At 34.4% G+C, this 16,462-nt stretch overlaps 1 protein-coding gene across 1 annotated transcript; it reads left to right on the top strand.

Annotated features, from left to right (window-relative positions):
- The first annotated feature begins 7,984 nt into the window (after positions 1–7,984).
- Positions 7,985–11,506, top strand: LOC123562659 (agrin-like). The gene is made up of 6 exons (XM_045355277.2): positions 7,985–8,131; positions 8,235–8,327; positions 8,593–8,826; positions 9,178–9,393; positions 10,480–10,671; positions 11,386–11,506. The coding sequence occupies exons 1-6, from the start codon at positions 8,098–8,100 to the stop codon at positions 11,472–11,474; spliced, it is 858 nt and encodes a 285-aa protein (XP_045211212.2). The 5' UTR covers positions 7,985–8,097; the 3' UTR covers positions 11,475–11,506.
- Positions 11,507–16,462: the final 4,956 nt, after the last annotated feature.

The following is a 16,462-nucleotide window of genomic DNA, read 5'->3' on the forward strand; positions in this document are numbered from 1 at the left end:
ATTGAAAATGAGAGCCATGTTTTACTTGAGTGTAGTATGTACAATGATATCAGAGATACACTTTTTAGTAAGTCCATAGTTTTTGTACCAAATTTTATGGACAAGAGTAATGCTGATAAAATGAAAATTCTTTTTACTTCAGATGGTTTAACTAGAGTATTAGCCAAAACCTGCTTTTTAATATTACAAAGAAGACAGTTTTATCTGTTTAAATAATATATATCTATTATAAGTGATTTCCCTTTACTAATATTATAATTGAGAGACAACTGCTAACAGAATCAGCCTCGACAACATTTTAAAGCCGAGTATTCTAGTCACATTTTAAAAAGTAAAGTTGTATCTGTTTGGACTGATTGGCGGTTGTTGCTCAATTTTATCCATGGGTATGTACTAGTAGTGTGATATATGTACAAAGTTTACTACTGTAAAAGTAATCTTTTTTTATCAGTTATTGCTATTATTAACTTTTCTAACATAAAGTGTTTCTATGGAGTGATATTGTTAGAACATAGACTTAATAAGTAGGGAGTCATTTTCAGAATAAGAATGTTTGCCTGATTCGAATATGAATAGATCACAAGGGGATTTATTACTTGACAAGACAAAATAGTTACTTTAATATAGGCCACACTGGGTTGTCTGTGATTAACAATAAGTTTGTTCTCTTATGAAACCCGACATTACACTGATAGATTTGTAGTCATTGTAAATTTAAGTTATAAGTACAAATTCTTCATACACGTGCATACATATTCCTCATTTTACTTAGTATGCTTGATAATTGCTAATGGATTGTGACTGACTGAATTAAATAACTTAGTCACATGTTCATTGAAATATGGATTTGACTTCCACACTTACCATATCAGTACACTCTGAGGTAACTTTCCCTCACCAGATTCAATCACACACACACACATACACGCACACAAACCACACAGACCAATGCACACACACACATACACACATAGATATACACATGTCTTTACTTTTCTAAGTAATCTGGTTACACACACACGCGCGCGCGCCAGTATGTTTTAAGTAATCTGGTTAAACAGACACCTGCACACAGATACACACTCAAGTACACACAACACACATGCTTATGCACATACTGTTTTAAGTAATCTGGTTGCTTTTGATGTATGTATTGTTATTTTTATTGTTTTATACCGGTATGTCTCTTATAATTCTAAAATTGAATGGCCATTTACATATGTTTTTAATGCTATGATGTTTATTTGTATATACTTGTAGTTTGTAAATGGAAGAGACTGAAATGAATAAATAAATAAATAAATAAATACATTTTTAACACACAACAAAAAAAACCCAAAAGGGTTGGGCTACGAGTTAATCCAACATCAGCATATAGCCCTTCCCAAACTGCGAACAACTGTAAAAGGGTTGAACACTTAACATGCGGTGTGTCTCAAAACAGTAGCGCCATATCCTCTTTAAATAAAACGTTTTATGTTTTTACTTAATACAGTTGAAAAATTACAATGACCCAAAATCTTGCGAAGTTTGTAAACCACACCCCCAGAAAAATCGGGTTTTCATATACCTTTTCGCAGAAGTGTCTTAAAATTAATGTTGAATTTCAAAACCAAACCTGAATTACGATAGTGAAATGTAGCATTTATAATAACGGTAGCCCTGCTGAAAAAGTTTATTTGTCATATATATAGGTTGCGTCCATTGAAATTCTAAGCATGACTGCACGCTCTGGCAAACTGAATTCATTGAGAAATATATATCCCAAAGATGTTAGCTGGGGTACATCCTCGTCCATATGGGAGAAATTAACACTACTAAAAGTAAAATCACCACTCTTGAATATCGATATATTTAATATTGTCATGAAAGTTACGTGGTGGAAAATTCCGTCTTAAATGCATATATTTTATTTACATTACAAAACATTCTTGTACAGCAAAATCCTCCGGACATAATTTACGCCTTTAATTTGACCTAAGCGGACCTTGAATTTATAACTGATTTTTTATTCGTTTTTATTTGGTTACGTTGCGCTGCGTAGTTTTGGCAATTTATTATCTAAAAACTAAAAATAAATATTACACCAAAGTTTTTATATAGATACCTTGCGTTCCTCACTGTTTCTTCTCCAGATAAGCCTTTTAACATTGTATGGCCGATAGAAACCTTTCTCGTTTCATATTTAATTGACACACATTGTAATTGGCATAATTGACACTGATATTTAAATAAATTAAAAAGGTAAGAACAACAACATAAGAAGAAATGCGCATCTCTTTCTTTTTAGAACTAGGATATTAACCGCAATATTTAATTGAATTTCTTATGTTGTAAAATTTGTGATATTAACACAAAAGGAATTATTCGCGAAGTAAAATTGTGTCAAATAAAACATTCAATCACAAATTAACTAAACTGATTAAATCATTTACTTTAACCTTTTGATCATGATACCGCATGTTCACGCGACATAAATATGTCGTCTGCATATGACACTACAACAACAACTTCGCACTGAAGTTAATTATTCTTCAAAAACAGTGGAAATTAACCGTCTGAGAACGTATCAAATTTTTATTTTACAAAAATATAAAAAATATCATTCAAAAGATAAATTTATTGAGAGTAGGAAATCATTTGCACCTAAGCTGACATATCAATGGTTTTATACAAAAAAAAATGCTTTTGAAAAACGCATGTATGAGATTTGTATACATTTTGTATGGAAAATAGAAGGGAAAAATGACGAAATGATGGCATTAAACATCATGTTAGGAACGAATAAAATAAATACCGTGTGATGAATCAAATGTTGAACTTTGGTAATATTTTTGCACCTAAGGTTTCTTATTTTTAGTAATTTTGTTATTAAGTAAAATGTGTACATGCCCTTCTTATTTCTATATTTCTGCCCGCTATCGATTATTGGCCGGAGGCACATTATATTTTCAAACTTGATAGAAATGAAGTAATTACCCACTTTTCAACATGGAATCAGACCAAAACACAGCTGATTAGCTTCACAAAGGAGGTTCTCTATAATTTAGAGAAATGACAAATGTTTTAACTTTTGCATTTTACCATTGTAAACTTACACACTGTATTCCAGACTAGCCTCTCCAAATCATACTTGTGAACGATTGCTCGGGAGTAACATGTAGACGTAGAAATTGCTTACTTCCTGAAATAAAATTCAATGGAAAACAATACTAATATATTTATTTTTTCCTTTATATCGAAACAATTACAGAATAAAACATCGTCAAACAAAGCTAACGTTATGATAAATAAAGGAAACTTTGTCTCAAAGAATTGTGCTTTTGTTACATAATCAATTTTCTAAAATAATGTTATTTCATAAGCGTAAAGCTATCCGCCACAATGTTCAAGATACGCGTGTTATTCCATGTCATACTATTATCAATAACTTCCGTTGGCAAGATACATTACTTCTTCAAAAATGCTTGGACTCTTTTGGAATCTCTGTTAGTAATGGGCAGTTATCTCATGAATAAGCATATGGGTCTTCATAATTAATATGTTAATGCATAAGACGTTATCTTGCGGACCTTTCAGTGTTGTAACAGATTTCTAATCCTTATAACTTGTCCTTATGAAAGCTTGTCTGAGGTCTAAGTTTGAAAGTAAGTTCACCCAATCTTTTAAGTTGTTCTTAGTATAGATTGTTGTTTCATCTGAACCTGCAGAAATCCTCCAGTGTTGTGCACATAAAATGTTATACTGTTCTTGTATTGTACAGTTACATATGCAATGTCAGTGACAAACATTGACCAAATGATAGCCCACATCCTCTCATTTATTCTAAATTCTACCGAGGGACACCAAGAATGATATTACGATGAAGAGCATCCAAATCAAAAAGGCGGTAAAGAGGAACCAATCGACTGTCTTCCCAACATCAAACCACGTGACTTCCGCGTCTTTCCAAAAGTTTACTTCAGGTTTTTCATACTTCTGTCGAATATACATTTGTTTTAGCTCAATTGACCCATGTCGACTCAATGCATCAGCCTTAGTGAACTTCTCCACAGGTGTTTCGGATATTTCCAGATCATGCATTCCAGATATTTCTCCGTTCGATTGGCCTGGGCTATTTGCACAGAATCGAAGACGTGAAGCGTTGATAACTACTTGAAGCCACCTTGGGACACTCTTGTTATTTTCTGCCTTGCCGTAGATCCTCAAGGTAAGTACGGTTGCGATTGTAACACTACAGCTATGAATCAACATGTACATCATGAAATACGAGAGATGTGCGATTGGAACTGAACTCTTTGGCATATTGTCACTAAGCATGCTCATGAATACAGAGAAAGCCAGAAAACACGTGATTGCAAACGACATGCGTTCTCCCGAAGACGCTGGAAGTAGGAACACACATGGGCTTAATATACTGAGGAGAATTGGCGGGATCAGCACGTTCATCAGAAAGTACTCGTACAACCGGGTTATTTCCAATGAAACTTTCAGATATGGCCATTCTTGGTCTACGTTAACAGATTCAACTTTTGTATTACTCAAAGTCCAAGCGCTATTCTGCGTGAACAAGAAGTCCTTAGATTTGTCAATTCTTCCATTAATATGAACTTCTGTACTGTCATAGCCCCAAGGTGCAATATGAACTGAACAAGTCTGTGTGTCAAATGGAAAGTTTGTTACATCAACGGCGCATGAAGCCTAAAATGTAAAACGTCTGTTTATGTAATTATTATTATAAACTGAGAAAAAGGTATATAGAATATAAATAGGCTTTATATGATAAATAACCGAACATGGACGATACAAAGCAGTGCTGATATTTAAAGAAAATTAGACACATGAAAAGTAATAAAATGGTTTCGGGGGCAATAATAATCACTAAATAAAGAAATAGCATCATTGTTGTACGGTAGAAAATGTTAAAACATATTATTGTAAGTTAGATTTTTTATAAGCTTTCTAAACCAAATATTCTGCTAACCTGTTGGACAATGTTTTGTCATCTTACCTCGACTCCTGTGATTAGATCCCAAGATACCGTGCCATTGTTGGAGATTCTTAGGTTCTGTGACACGCTCGTCAGGTCTTTGACCTTGTTTGCAGGGTTGAGCACGTACATTCGAGGTGTCCATATTGAGCTCGAAGAGATTGTCAATGACGCTCGTCCGCCAAGCAGATCTTTATTCCATCTCGGTAGATTCATGGCATTCCAGGAAAGTCGCAAAAAAGCTACAATATTAATTTCACCTGATATTTCATCGAAATTCGTAACTGAGAGAAGAGAAAAGTCCATTGTGACTTCTAACGAGTCAGAAATGTTATTGATTGGAATCACTTCAACGTCGATTTTCTTCAATGGAATAAGGATGGTACGTTTAATTCGTTCATTTATGACTTCGAAGTCATGATTTCCTTCTGTCTCATCATTATAGTACACCTGTGAATTGTAATATTCTGGTAGTCCAGAATTAACCACAATAATAAATTGTGATAGTACCAGTAAACAATTGTAAAACACGAGCTTAATAAGAACCATTTTTTTCAGGGCTTTTCAAAGCAGCCAGGAAGAAATCTGAGCGCCTGAAAGTCTGATTTAAGTTTGAAATTGGACTAATGATAAACAAATGAATATTTAATAAGCAACATTCAGCCCATTTGTAGAATTAGGTATTAACCTACGTTGTGTAATATTCTCTTTGGGAGGATGGGGTCAGGTAATGACGACAGTACTTATACATCACTATGACAGCATTGTACACTGTAACATTGAATATCACGCGTTACTGCAGGCGACACGCAACTGCATAATTATTAATTCACCATAACAAGTTAGAATTAGATCTACTTTTATAGTTCAATATGAAGCATCATAACACTCAGTGTAAGGCTATATCTATATTATTCCCACGTTGAACGTTTGAACATCTGCCCATTTGTGCATAGTATTGGCCGAAAGGATGATGTAGATTCCTTTCCAGATTAGTCCAATAATAATTAAGACGTTTCGGGACAGCGTGATAACTTATGACTGTTGCTGTCTCCGTTAGAGGACGACAACTATAAGATATCAGATCATAAAATAAGTCATTCCGATAAGCCAAATGAGTAAGGCTATTTCCAGATATACTACTTTTTTTAACTTCGAATGATTAATCGGAATGCGATCTAGTAGAGCACATAAGACGGTATTTTTTTCTGGTTACCTTGCTATATTTACTGATATAATTCGATAGAACAAGTGTTTGTTTCATTTCAGATAGCCTTAGTGGAAATTCAGTAAGAATTAATTATGTCTTTTCTATTCTTTTCTATAACTATAAATCTAGCAAAATATGTCGTGACATGAGAGCAAATAGCTAGATGACTGACACTTGTATTGGTGTACTTATATCATATTTCATACAGCTGAAGCTAAGTTCAGGGAAGAATTGTTTTAATGACACTATTGAATTTAGAACATAGAATTTACGCCAAGTTTCCATGACAAAGACTATACTTAAATTATCAAATGCGGTTGTCATAAACATTTTTGAATAACGAAGCATTCCATACCTTGATTCAAGTTCATCTACATGGATTATGTATGTTTTTCTTTCTTACTTATAGTGCTATTAGAGAGGTTGCGGCTATAAGTACGTGTAGGGCTTACTTTATTAGAACATTACACATTCCTGCAAGTTCAATATATTTATCTGAAGTATTATATGAGTAGATTTATATGTACTGTATTAATCTTATAGATTTAGTCAGGCGTTATTATTATTATTATTATTATTATTATTATTGTTATTTTTATTATTAAGCACTAGAGTACACGTTACTAGTATGAAGTCGCATTTTCTCTTTAAAAACAGGCGGTCACCATGTTATTTCCGTGACAAGTCACGTCAGTAACAGCTTTGTACAAATTGCATTATAAGTCAGAAAGCAGAAAGTTCTGTGAAACAGAGCCCTTATCTGCAGCCGGAGTGGTATGGGGATGGAGTTGGGGGGTGGGGGGGGGGGCGGGCGTGGGGTGTGAATGTGCCATTTTCCACTTTTGTTTCTCTGGCATTATACCTTTAAAGAGGAATTCGAATAGCAGTTTTATCATTTCATTAGCACCATGCGGCACAGTAACTGAACTATAGTTTAATACATATCCGTTTGAATGGTTAGTCACATGATAGACCGCCAACATAACATGTTATTTGTCGTCAGATTGGCACGCATAAGGACGATTTCTACTTACATACATTCATTACGTGAAACTCAACAAATATTTAGATACTGTCCATGTAATTGTACAACAGTATTGTTTTTTTTTTCTTATGTCAATTCTATGTTCCACATCTCATGTTTTTATTTCGATGTAAATGAGATGTGAAACCAAAATTTGTAGTCCTGTCTGGCGCCATATAACCTATACTGTGTTGGTGCGACGTAAAACCCAAATAAATAAATAAATAAACAATTCTATGTTAAAATCATACATGTACATTTTGCAACAAATCATCACAACTTGTCAAAGTGTGTTTAAATTGTGCTTTAATCCGTACTGTTTTTTATCAATTATTTGCATTTTACATAATAGTAGTTTTTCAAATTTTCATGAGAATATATGATTACAGGTGCAAAGACTTTTGCAGTAGTGGCACTGACATTATCGACTTTCAAGCACATTTATTATAGACATACACGTCTATGTACAGAATCAAAGTAGTAAGAGAGGACATGAATAAATGAATTGCAAGATATCATATTCATGATACAATTATGTACTCTAATAAACAGAATAGTTAACATAAAGATTCAGCTTGTGTCTCTGCAGTTTCTGTACTTACACTGAGAGGGCATACATATATTTTGGCAATAACATTTTACACTCGACCGGAAACAATTTTTGTATTCACACGATAAACCTTAACACTTCTACTCTTCCGAACTTTATATGATTTGAACTGTTACAATCATCGTGACTCTAGTACGCGGGCCACAGTCTACATTTAGAACATTCTGCAGCCAAAGTCACGAACGTTAAGATAAGCTTTAAGAATATTCAGGTTATAAGTCTACATTGTGCTTTTGATATCAGTTGAGTTAAGAGAAAGCAAGATGAAAGTTATCACCGTCTTTCTTACACTAACAGGTAATTTATAATAAAAAATCGTTAATTTTTAGTTGTTGTTGTTGTGCTCGAAAAATTTGATGCATTGTGCATGTTTTCAACAGACGATGTTTTCGCTTTTTAGGATTGCTGTGTGGTGTAAACGGGTATTGTGGAAGTTGCGATGACCAGTCTGGCGTGAAGGATCCCATGTGTGGCTATGATGGAGTCCGATATCGTATGCATGCTTTTGTTTCTAAGAAATGCAGTATATATACAACTGCTTAATTAAGCTGTTATGTTGACACATGGTAGACATCAGGTATATGATATACTTGAAAATTAAAGTGCATTCTCAAAGATGCCGTATGTTTTAAAGATTTTACTTTATGAACTCGGCATCGTTTAGCTTAATCACATTGCGTCCATTTTATTGTACTACGATATTACTTAGACGGAAGATGAACTTTTGCTAATAAATAAAAAGAAATTAACTTTTTCAGAGACATTCCAAAACCCCTGTTACCTTAAGATGGCAATATGCAAATATACAGAAGCCGGGGAAAAATTGACGCTTGCTTACAGAGGAGAATGCAAGACAAGCGCGTCCTTGACAAATGTCAAACCAGCCAGTCAGCTTGGAACCAGTGGAGCAACTTACCTTAGAGACAAATGCAGCTCGCCCTGTCAGTCTACTGGGGAATTACTTATCTGCGGAACAGACGGAATCACTTATCGTATGCTCTTAAATATGATATATATCCCTCATACAATTGACGTATTTGAAAAAAAATATCAACATTTATTTTTACGAATATTACAAAGTGTATGGACTATGGAATCTAACATGTCTCGACAGAGCGACAGCACCTGACTCTTACCATGCTATCAATTTCATTATCACAAAGTCTAGTAATGCTTGTAAAATGAAACTTTATTACAATATCTTACAATATCTTAAAGACTGGGTTTCCTCTTTAACAGCACGTTGCTATTTAGTTCATTTCAGAGTAATAAAGTCGTAGATTCTATATTAATCCAATAATACCCCTATATATAGTTACTTTCATGTTTCAATATTTCGATAGAGAACAAATGCGATTTCGCACAAGCGCAATGTAAATATCAAGCTAACAACAAACAGCTCGATGTCGACTATTTGGGCGCATGTCGAACTACCGATGTCAAACCGGCCACACAGCTTGGGACTGGTGGTTCAACTTCCTTGATAAGTGACAAGTGCAACATGAACTGTGACTCGACTGAGAGATATCCAATATGTGGCACAGACAGAACAACATATCGTTAGTACTCGCTTTACATTTTTCAAGTAATGACATTATTACCTTGAATGTCATGGGTGTATCAACCTATTGTAAAACATAATATAAACACCTTAGAACAAGCCAGTTTTGAAACAATCGCACGGCAAATAATAGTAGCATAGTAGGCCACGAGATAACGAAAACTCCTTATACTTTCCAACGTGCATATCTTCTTAAAATATCATTGCAATAAGATGCATTTTCATGAAAGGCTATTGAGATATTTTTATGAAAGTTTCGCAGCTTTCAAACCAGTAAATGGCAGCTGCTATACATCCTGTGGGCACTTGAACAAAAAATATCAAATGATAACGTTAATTATCTCAATTATATTTCCAGGAAACTTTCAATTATTCAGATAATCTCATCACAAAACTTTATTGTATCAGGAAAATATAGAATATCGCGATAGATACCTAGATAACTCGTGGTAGAAATATCCCACCGTACCAAAGGGGTATGATAAAATATAATAAAATATAATTTATTTTATGTTTTTCGGTGGTTTATCGAAATATAACGGTGAATTATATCCTGATAAACTCACTGGCCACTCAGTAAAAAATTATCAAGTCTGATACCCGCATTAACGTCAAAAAGTTTACCGAGCGTACTGAAAGCCGGAAACAATATGACGATGACGTCGTTAAAATGACGTCATCTTTGCGATGCTTCCTGATAAAATTTCCCGCAAATTTCGACATTTTATTGAAATAAACACAACAAAAGTAGAGTTTTAGACATAAAATAAACAGAAAAATTGTTGGTATCGATGTAATATCACGTTAATTTCACTCGTGAACACCAAAAGTTGTAATTTTCACTCGTGGCTGCGCCACTCGTGAAAATATCACTTTTGGTGCCCACTCGGTGAAATTATAACATGATATTACACCGAAACCAACAATCATCCTCTAATTAAAAATGATAATTATTTCTATAGAAATTATATTTCACATGATATAAAACGCTAAATGTATTTAATGGTGTAGAAGCACACAAATATTAGTCAAAAAACTAATCAAGAGGGACTGTTTTATTTTTTATTTTTTTGTTTCTTGATAGAGAACAAGTGTTTCTTCTACCAAGCTATGTGTGTGAAGCAAGCCTCTGGAGAAAGACTTGATTTTGCACATGAAGGAGCTTGTATAACAGATAGCAGTTTGACGGGTGCAGTACTTACTTCAAAAGCTTGCTCCGTTACACGTTGTGATAGCTCCGCTCAGAGAGTATGTGGTTCAGATGGAAATGTTTATGGTATGTACGCTTAGAGTTTTAATACGATACACAGGAATAGCTTAGTTGCATTTAAAAATTGTATATTAATCTTTATTTTATGCTAACTAATGAAATACAGTATTTTATTTTATGCTTATATTTCTCGATTCAAATTATTTTACTTAAAGAGAATTTGATACCGTTATGCAGCAAAAAATAAAACAAAATGGAACTTTATGTTTCATGCGTCTTTATAACGTCACAGCACGTCTGACGTCATGTCTGTTTACGCGCGTCTGTTTCCCGCGCTGAGATTAAAATAGTTGCAAAATGCACATTTCAAATTAATTGAGCATAAAATAAAAAGAAAATTTGTTTGTTTTTCGTGAATATAGAATATATCTCACCTCGAAGGGAGAAAATTTTCACATTTTCACTCGCGCTACGCGCTCGTGAAAATATTTGAAATTTTCTCACTTCGAGGTGAGATATATTCCATATTCACTCAAAACAAACAAATATCCTCTATATCATTTGTGTACATATCTTTTCAATACTTTTTCGCAATGAATCAATCTTCCATACATTTATCTGACGTTTTGTTGTTTCAATGATTGTAGACGCCATTACAGAAACTTCATTATAATGACAAAATGATTTCAATTGATATACCCTAAATAATCTGAAAAAGTGATTAAAATGGCATGAGAACACGTTTAGAATATTAATGGTTTCCGTTTCTTTTATTTACAGATAGTGAATGTGGGTTCTTGAAAGCACAGTGCGCCAATCCACGGTTGACGAGAGTGCGTTGTGCAACTCTTACTGCTGCTCTGGGTTAAACAATGATTTACAATAAAGTATTGCAACACTTGTTACCAGTTTGGTTTTTTGGAAACCCACTTTTACTAATACATATAAATATTAAGTATTTAGGAATTTCTGCATGCAAAATGAATGAAAATCTAAAATCCTCTTAGCAGCTTTAGGGCTCAAAAATGTATAATAAACGGCAAAAATTATATCTATATTGGTAAACTTGCAAGCACCAACGCTGAATACTGTGCTGTTAATGCACAGGAAGAAAATAAACAAGGTTTTGTAATCGTATGCATCTCCATTTGATATAAAATACACATTTTCAAATCAAAGAAATACCAAAGTAGAAACCAAGAGTGTTAATTTTCCAAGGTGGTGTGGAGATACTATAAATTAGGTAATGATCCATAATTGCTTCAAAGGATAAAATATTTTATTATTTAAGCTCCAGCGGCTTCTATAGTGGACAAAATGCCACCATTTAAGCAGTTTGAGAGGATCTTACTGTAATGCTAGACACCAAGTTTGGTGATGATCAATGAAGCGCTTTTTTAGCAAGGTGTTTTAAAAGTTATTCTGTTTTCAGCTTTAACAGTCCCTTTAAGGGGCTGATTGATCCAATTTGAACAGTATTTGGAGAGAACTTTACAATTCTGCTGCAGAACAAATTTGATAAGATCTAACACGCGGTTCATCAGAAGAAGTCGTTTTAAGGTAATTCTGGTGTTAGCTTTCGCGTCCCCTAAAAGGGGTCAAGTACCCCATATGAGAAAAAGTTGACAGAGCTCTTATAATGATGTGACAGGCCAAATTTGAGGAAGATCAATGAAGTGATTCTTTGGACGAAGCCATTTAAAGATATTATTTTTTTTTTTTTTTTTTTGCTTTAATGGCCCCTAAAAGGTGTGTTTGTTTGTTTTTTTGTTTGTTTGTTTGTTTGTTTGTTTTGGGTTTAACACCGTTTTTTCAACAGTATTTCAGTTATGTAAGGGCGGGCAGTTAACATAACCAGTGTTCCTGGATTCTGTACCAGTACAAACCTATTCTCCGCAAGTAACTGCCAACTTCTCCACATAAATCAGTGGTGGAGGACGAATGATTTGAGACACAATGTCTTTTATCAAATCGTCACGGAGAAACCTACGCCTCGCCCAGGGCTCAAAGCCGCGATCCGTAGATCTGCACTCTCCCTATTGAGCTAAGCGGGCGGGGGGGGGGGGGGCCCTAAAAGGGGCTAAGCGCCCCCATTTGAAATTTTATTGGACGTTATAATAATGTTTGATGAAGATCCTTCACGCGGTTTATGAGAAGAAGTTATTTACATGTGTTTCTGTGTCCAGTTCTAGCGTCCCCTAAAGATGTCAAGTGTCCCTGTTTGAAAAGTTTTGCAGGAACACATTATAATGATGCAACATACCAAATGTAGCTTGATTAAGATCTCCTTTGGGATGGTTTAGCACTATTCGATCGTTTGGGTCTTTACAAGAAAAAACTTTTCACTTGAAATTGGTAAGCATCCATAGGCACAATATTTACGAAAAATGACTTCCCTTTGTGAACAGTGCCATAGTTCATCAGAACAAAATTACTGCATTAATAAGATCACTCTGAGAGGCAAAAGTGAAGCGGGAATAAATCTGTAAAGAAGGGAGCTGTAGTTAGGATTCTGCACATCCAGTCATTACCATCTATTGGTCCTAGAGTAATGGCAAAGGTTCTGTCTGGTCTGCGGTTGTTGGTAGGGAGGGGGAGAGGGTTGGGGAAGGTATGTGACTAGAGCGGTTATACTTAACAGCAGCAGGGATTTTCCGGATAAGGGTGGGGTTGTTCTACACTCAAGTTCTTTAATCTGTTGTTAAAACATAATCTCTATTTTTTGTTGAAGTTTATTGTTTTAAATATGCTATTAATTGAAAATAAGTGGTTGACTTCTGTGCACGATATTTATCCAGAATATAAATGATATTCCAGAATATGAACATGACATGGAGACATGTTCGGTATTACCCTTACGTAAATAGTACCAATAGTAATTTAGGTCCTGGGTACGATGTAGATCTTCTGAATTTGTTTAAGAGCAACATTTAAAAAACACGTTTTTTTTTCATCCTCAAGTAAAAAGTAAGTAGACTCGCCCAGTGTAATCAATAACCCACAATTGACCGACCCCTCTGGTACAGTATCAAGACGCATAATCTAACTCTATACATGGAGCGCCTACTTCACCCGATTTACATTCGGAACATTTTCACGCGTTTCGGGCTTTATCGTCTGTTTAACATGGGATTTTTGAACCGTCCAAAGATGTTGGAAATGTTTGTCTCATTTTTTTTTTTTTTTTTTAATACAAATGTTAGTACTTTCATTGTCTACCACTTTTTTCCACCCTTGCCTGAAAAAACAGTAATGAGTTTGTACACTGTTCAGACAATTGTGCTCTGATGAAATTTAACCAAACACAAGTTTACCTGCATAAACAGAAAGCATGATATCTTAAACGTATGTCACTATACCTGTCCAGTACTGGACATTATGGTAAACGCTTCTTTCCTGCACAAATGACAATTTCGCAACTTCTGTCCGGTTTGTACAAATTTCTGGCCGCGACAAACCATTTGACTTGTTCTCCGATTTGAATGACATCTGTTATGAATTCTTAGGGGACGCGGCTCTTTGTCACTGAAGTTGCTGTTTTAAGTGATAGACCGTAAATTATTACGTAACTATTATGAAACTGACATGATAAAACATAGGTCACCTTGATGACCATAACATTATTTCGAGGATGTCACCTAATTAGAACGGTTCATAGAAGTTACTGAAGCATATATAAGATGTCTTTGATGTGGAATACTTTAATGCCTTTCGGTCATCAATGCCATTATTAGTACGCACATATTAATATATCACGTGGCGGAGCTCTTTAGTAAATCAAAAATAAACATATCACACAATATCTAAAATTTTAAATTATATACTTCGGAACTTTGATGGACATTTCCTTTTGAAACGATGTTCATTTAGATTATAAGATTCTTTCACTGGTTATAGGTGAAGATGGGAATTTCCGGCCTCGAGGGTAACTGTTTAGGCGGTAACGAGGTTCCTACCGAGTTACCGCCGAAACAGTTACCCGAGAGCCGGATATTCCCATCTGCACCTATAACCAGTGACAGAATCTTTTTCTTGCATACCGATATCAAGATATAATAATAAAAATAAAATCAGTTGAACGGCTTTCTTTTTAGAACTATTTCTTATAGCAGCGTATTTAAACAAAGCGCGGGAAATCAACGTCCGTAAACACGAAAGACGTCATGACGTTTCAAAGACAAATAACAATGTTTAGTTCCGGTTTTGTTTTATCAGTTCCAGCGTAACGTTATGAATTTTTGATAAAATAACGTGTTTTGAATCGAGAAATATACTATCAGGAACAAAGAGGAACTGTCAAGGTATTGGATTTTTATTCCGTTTTTCGAAATAAAATATAAATAACTACATAAATCTTCTACATATATATAGTTCGTAATACGTCATTTAAAGCACGAGAGTCATCTTACACCCCGGGGTGTAAGATGGATTTTTCCAGCACCGGTAAAAATACCGGAAATCCCCGTCTGGTATGCAAGAAATAAAAATCTATATTTGTAAGATCTGGATGAAATCAAGGACTTAAATGACAATTGGAATTTATTTACTGAAGAACAATACCTAGTATATATCTCTGATATTTATCTCTTATGCTTATGTGCTGGATCATTTTCATATTCTTAATATAATCGAAAATGTATAGTGACAGATTTTGTATCTAAGAGCCAAACTTATGAAATAACATGTACTACTATGACAACTCTCCATGTGGCGACTCTATTTAAACATATGTATAGCAAGGCAAATTATGGCAGAGACAGTTGAGTCACTACCTTTTGCACTCAACAACATAAGCCAATAGACAAATTGAGTGAATACAAATGCCGACTGACAGAATTATAGGTCATATATCAACTTTCAATGCATTATTTAAGGTATGGGCGGGAAGCTAGGCTAAGCCACTGACTGTAAGCCAGCTGGATTACTTAAAATCCACACAACTCAACTCAACTCAACTCAACTCAACTCATAGTTTATTATAGTCTCATCTTTGTATACAATTATAAAATCATAAAAAGAAAATTAATACAAAGCCATTCTAAAATTAGAATTACAAGAGACTGTGTAAGTTATTAAATCACATTTATAATAACATTTAAATGAAACTTAAATCTGTATAAAAAGAATACAAATAAAAATTATTTTATCTACTACAAAATACCATTATCTGCACTAGATTCTATTAACCCGAAATTAAAAGTACAGTTAATGTCTAATGTCACGTTCACAACATATTGACTGACTTAAATTAAAACTAGTTAAACAAACCTTACCCCCCCCCCCCCCCCCCCCCCCCCCCCAACAAAAAAAAAATCTTAATCTAATTTCCTCATTCCCCCACACATGAAAGAATTCTACACCCTGAGCAAGTTTTCGAACACACAGCAGTGAAGGACAAATAATTTAAAGTCAACTACCCTAACCACCCGGCCACAAAGATAAAAACTGATATATTTTTATTTAACTGTATCCACTATCCAGTAGACTTTGAAATTACATCATTTGTTTAGAGATTAAGTATTTCGTAACAGGGGTAACTCCTTAATTGAAATCATTGCTATTTCCTTGTTTTAGACACACCCAGCAAAGTATGACAGCTGTGATGTAGTTAATGTGCAAGAATAGATAATGTCATACTACTCAAGGTTCAAGCAAAGCACATATATACTCTGACTCTGGTGCTAAACTGATTTAAGTAACCAGTTGTATTTTAAGCCAGCGAGTGTGTCTTACCTGACAAAATATTTATTAAGATTCTTCAAAAAATGGTTGACATATTTCATCCCTGACATTTTTTTCTGATGATACAATGTATATATCCAAAATCTGGCAACAATGAATTGGATGACATCCAATG

The sequence above is a fragment of the Mercenaria mercenaria genome, chromosome 2 (assembly GCF_021730395.1).
Source record: "Mercenaria mercenaria strain notata chromosome 2, MADL_Memer_1, whole genome shotgun sequence".
Taxonomy (NCBI): Eukaryota; Metazoa; Mollusca; class Bivalvia; order Venerida; family Veneridae; genus Mercenaria; species Mercenaria mercenaria.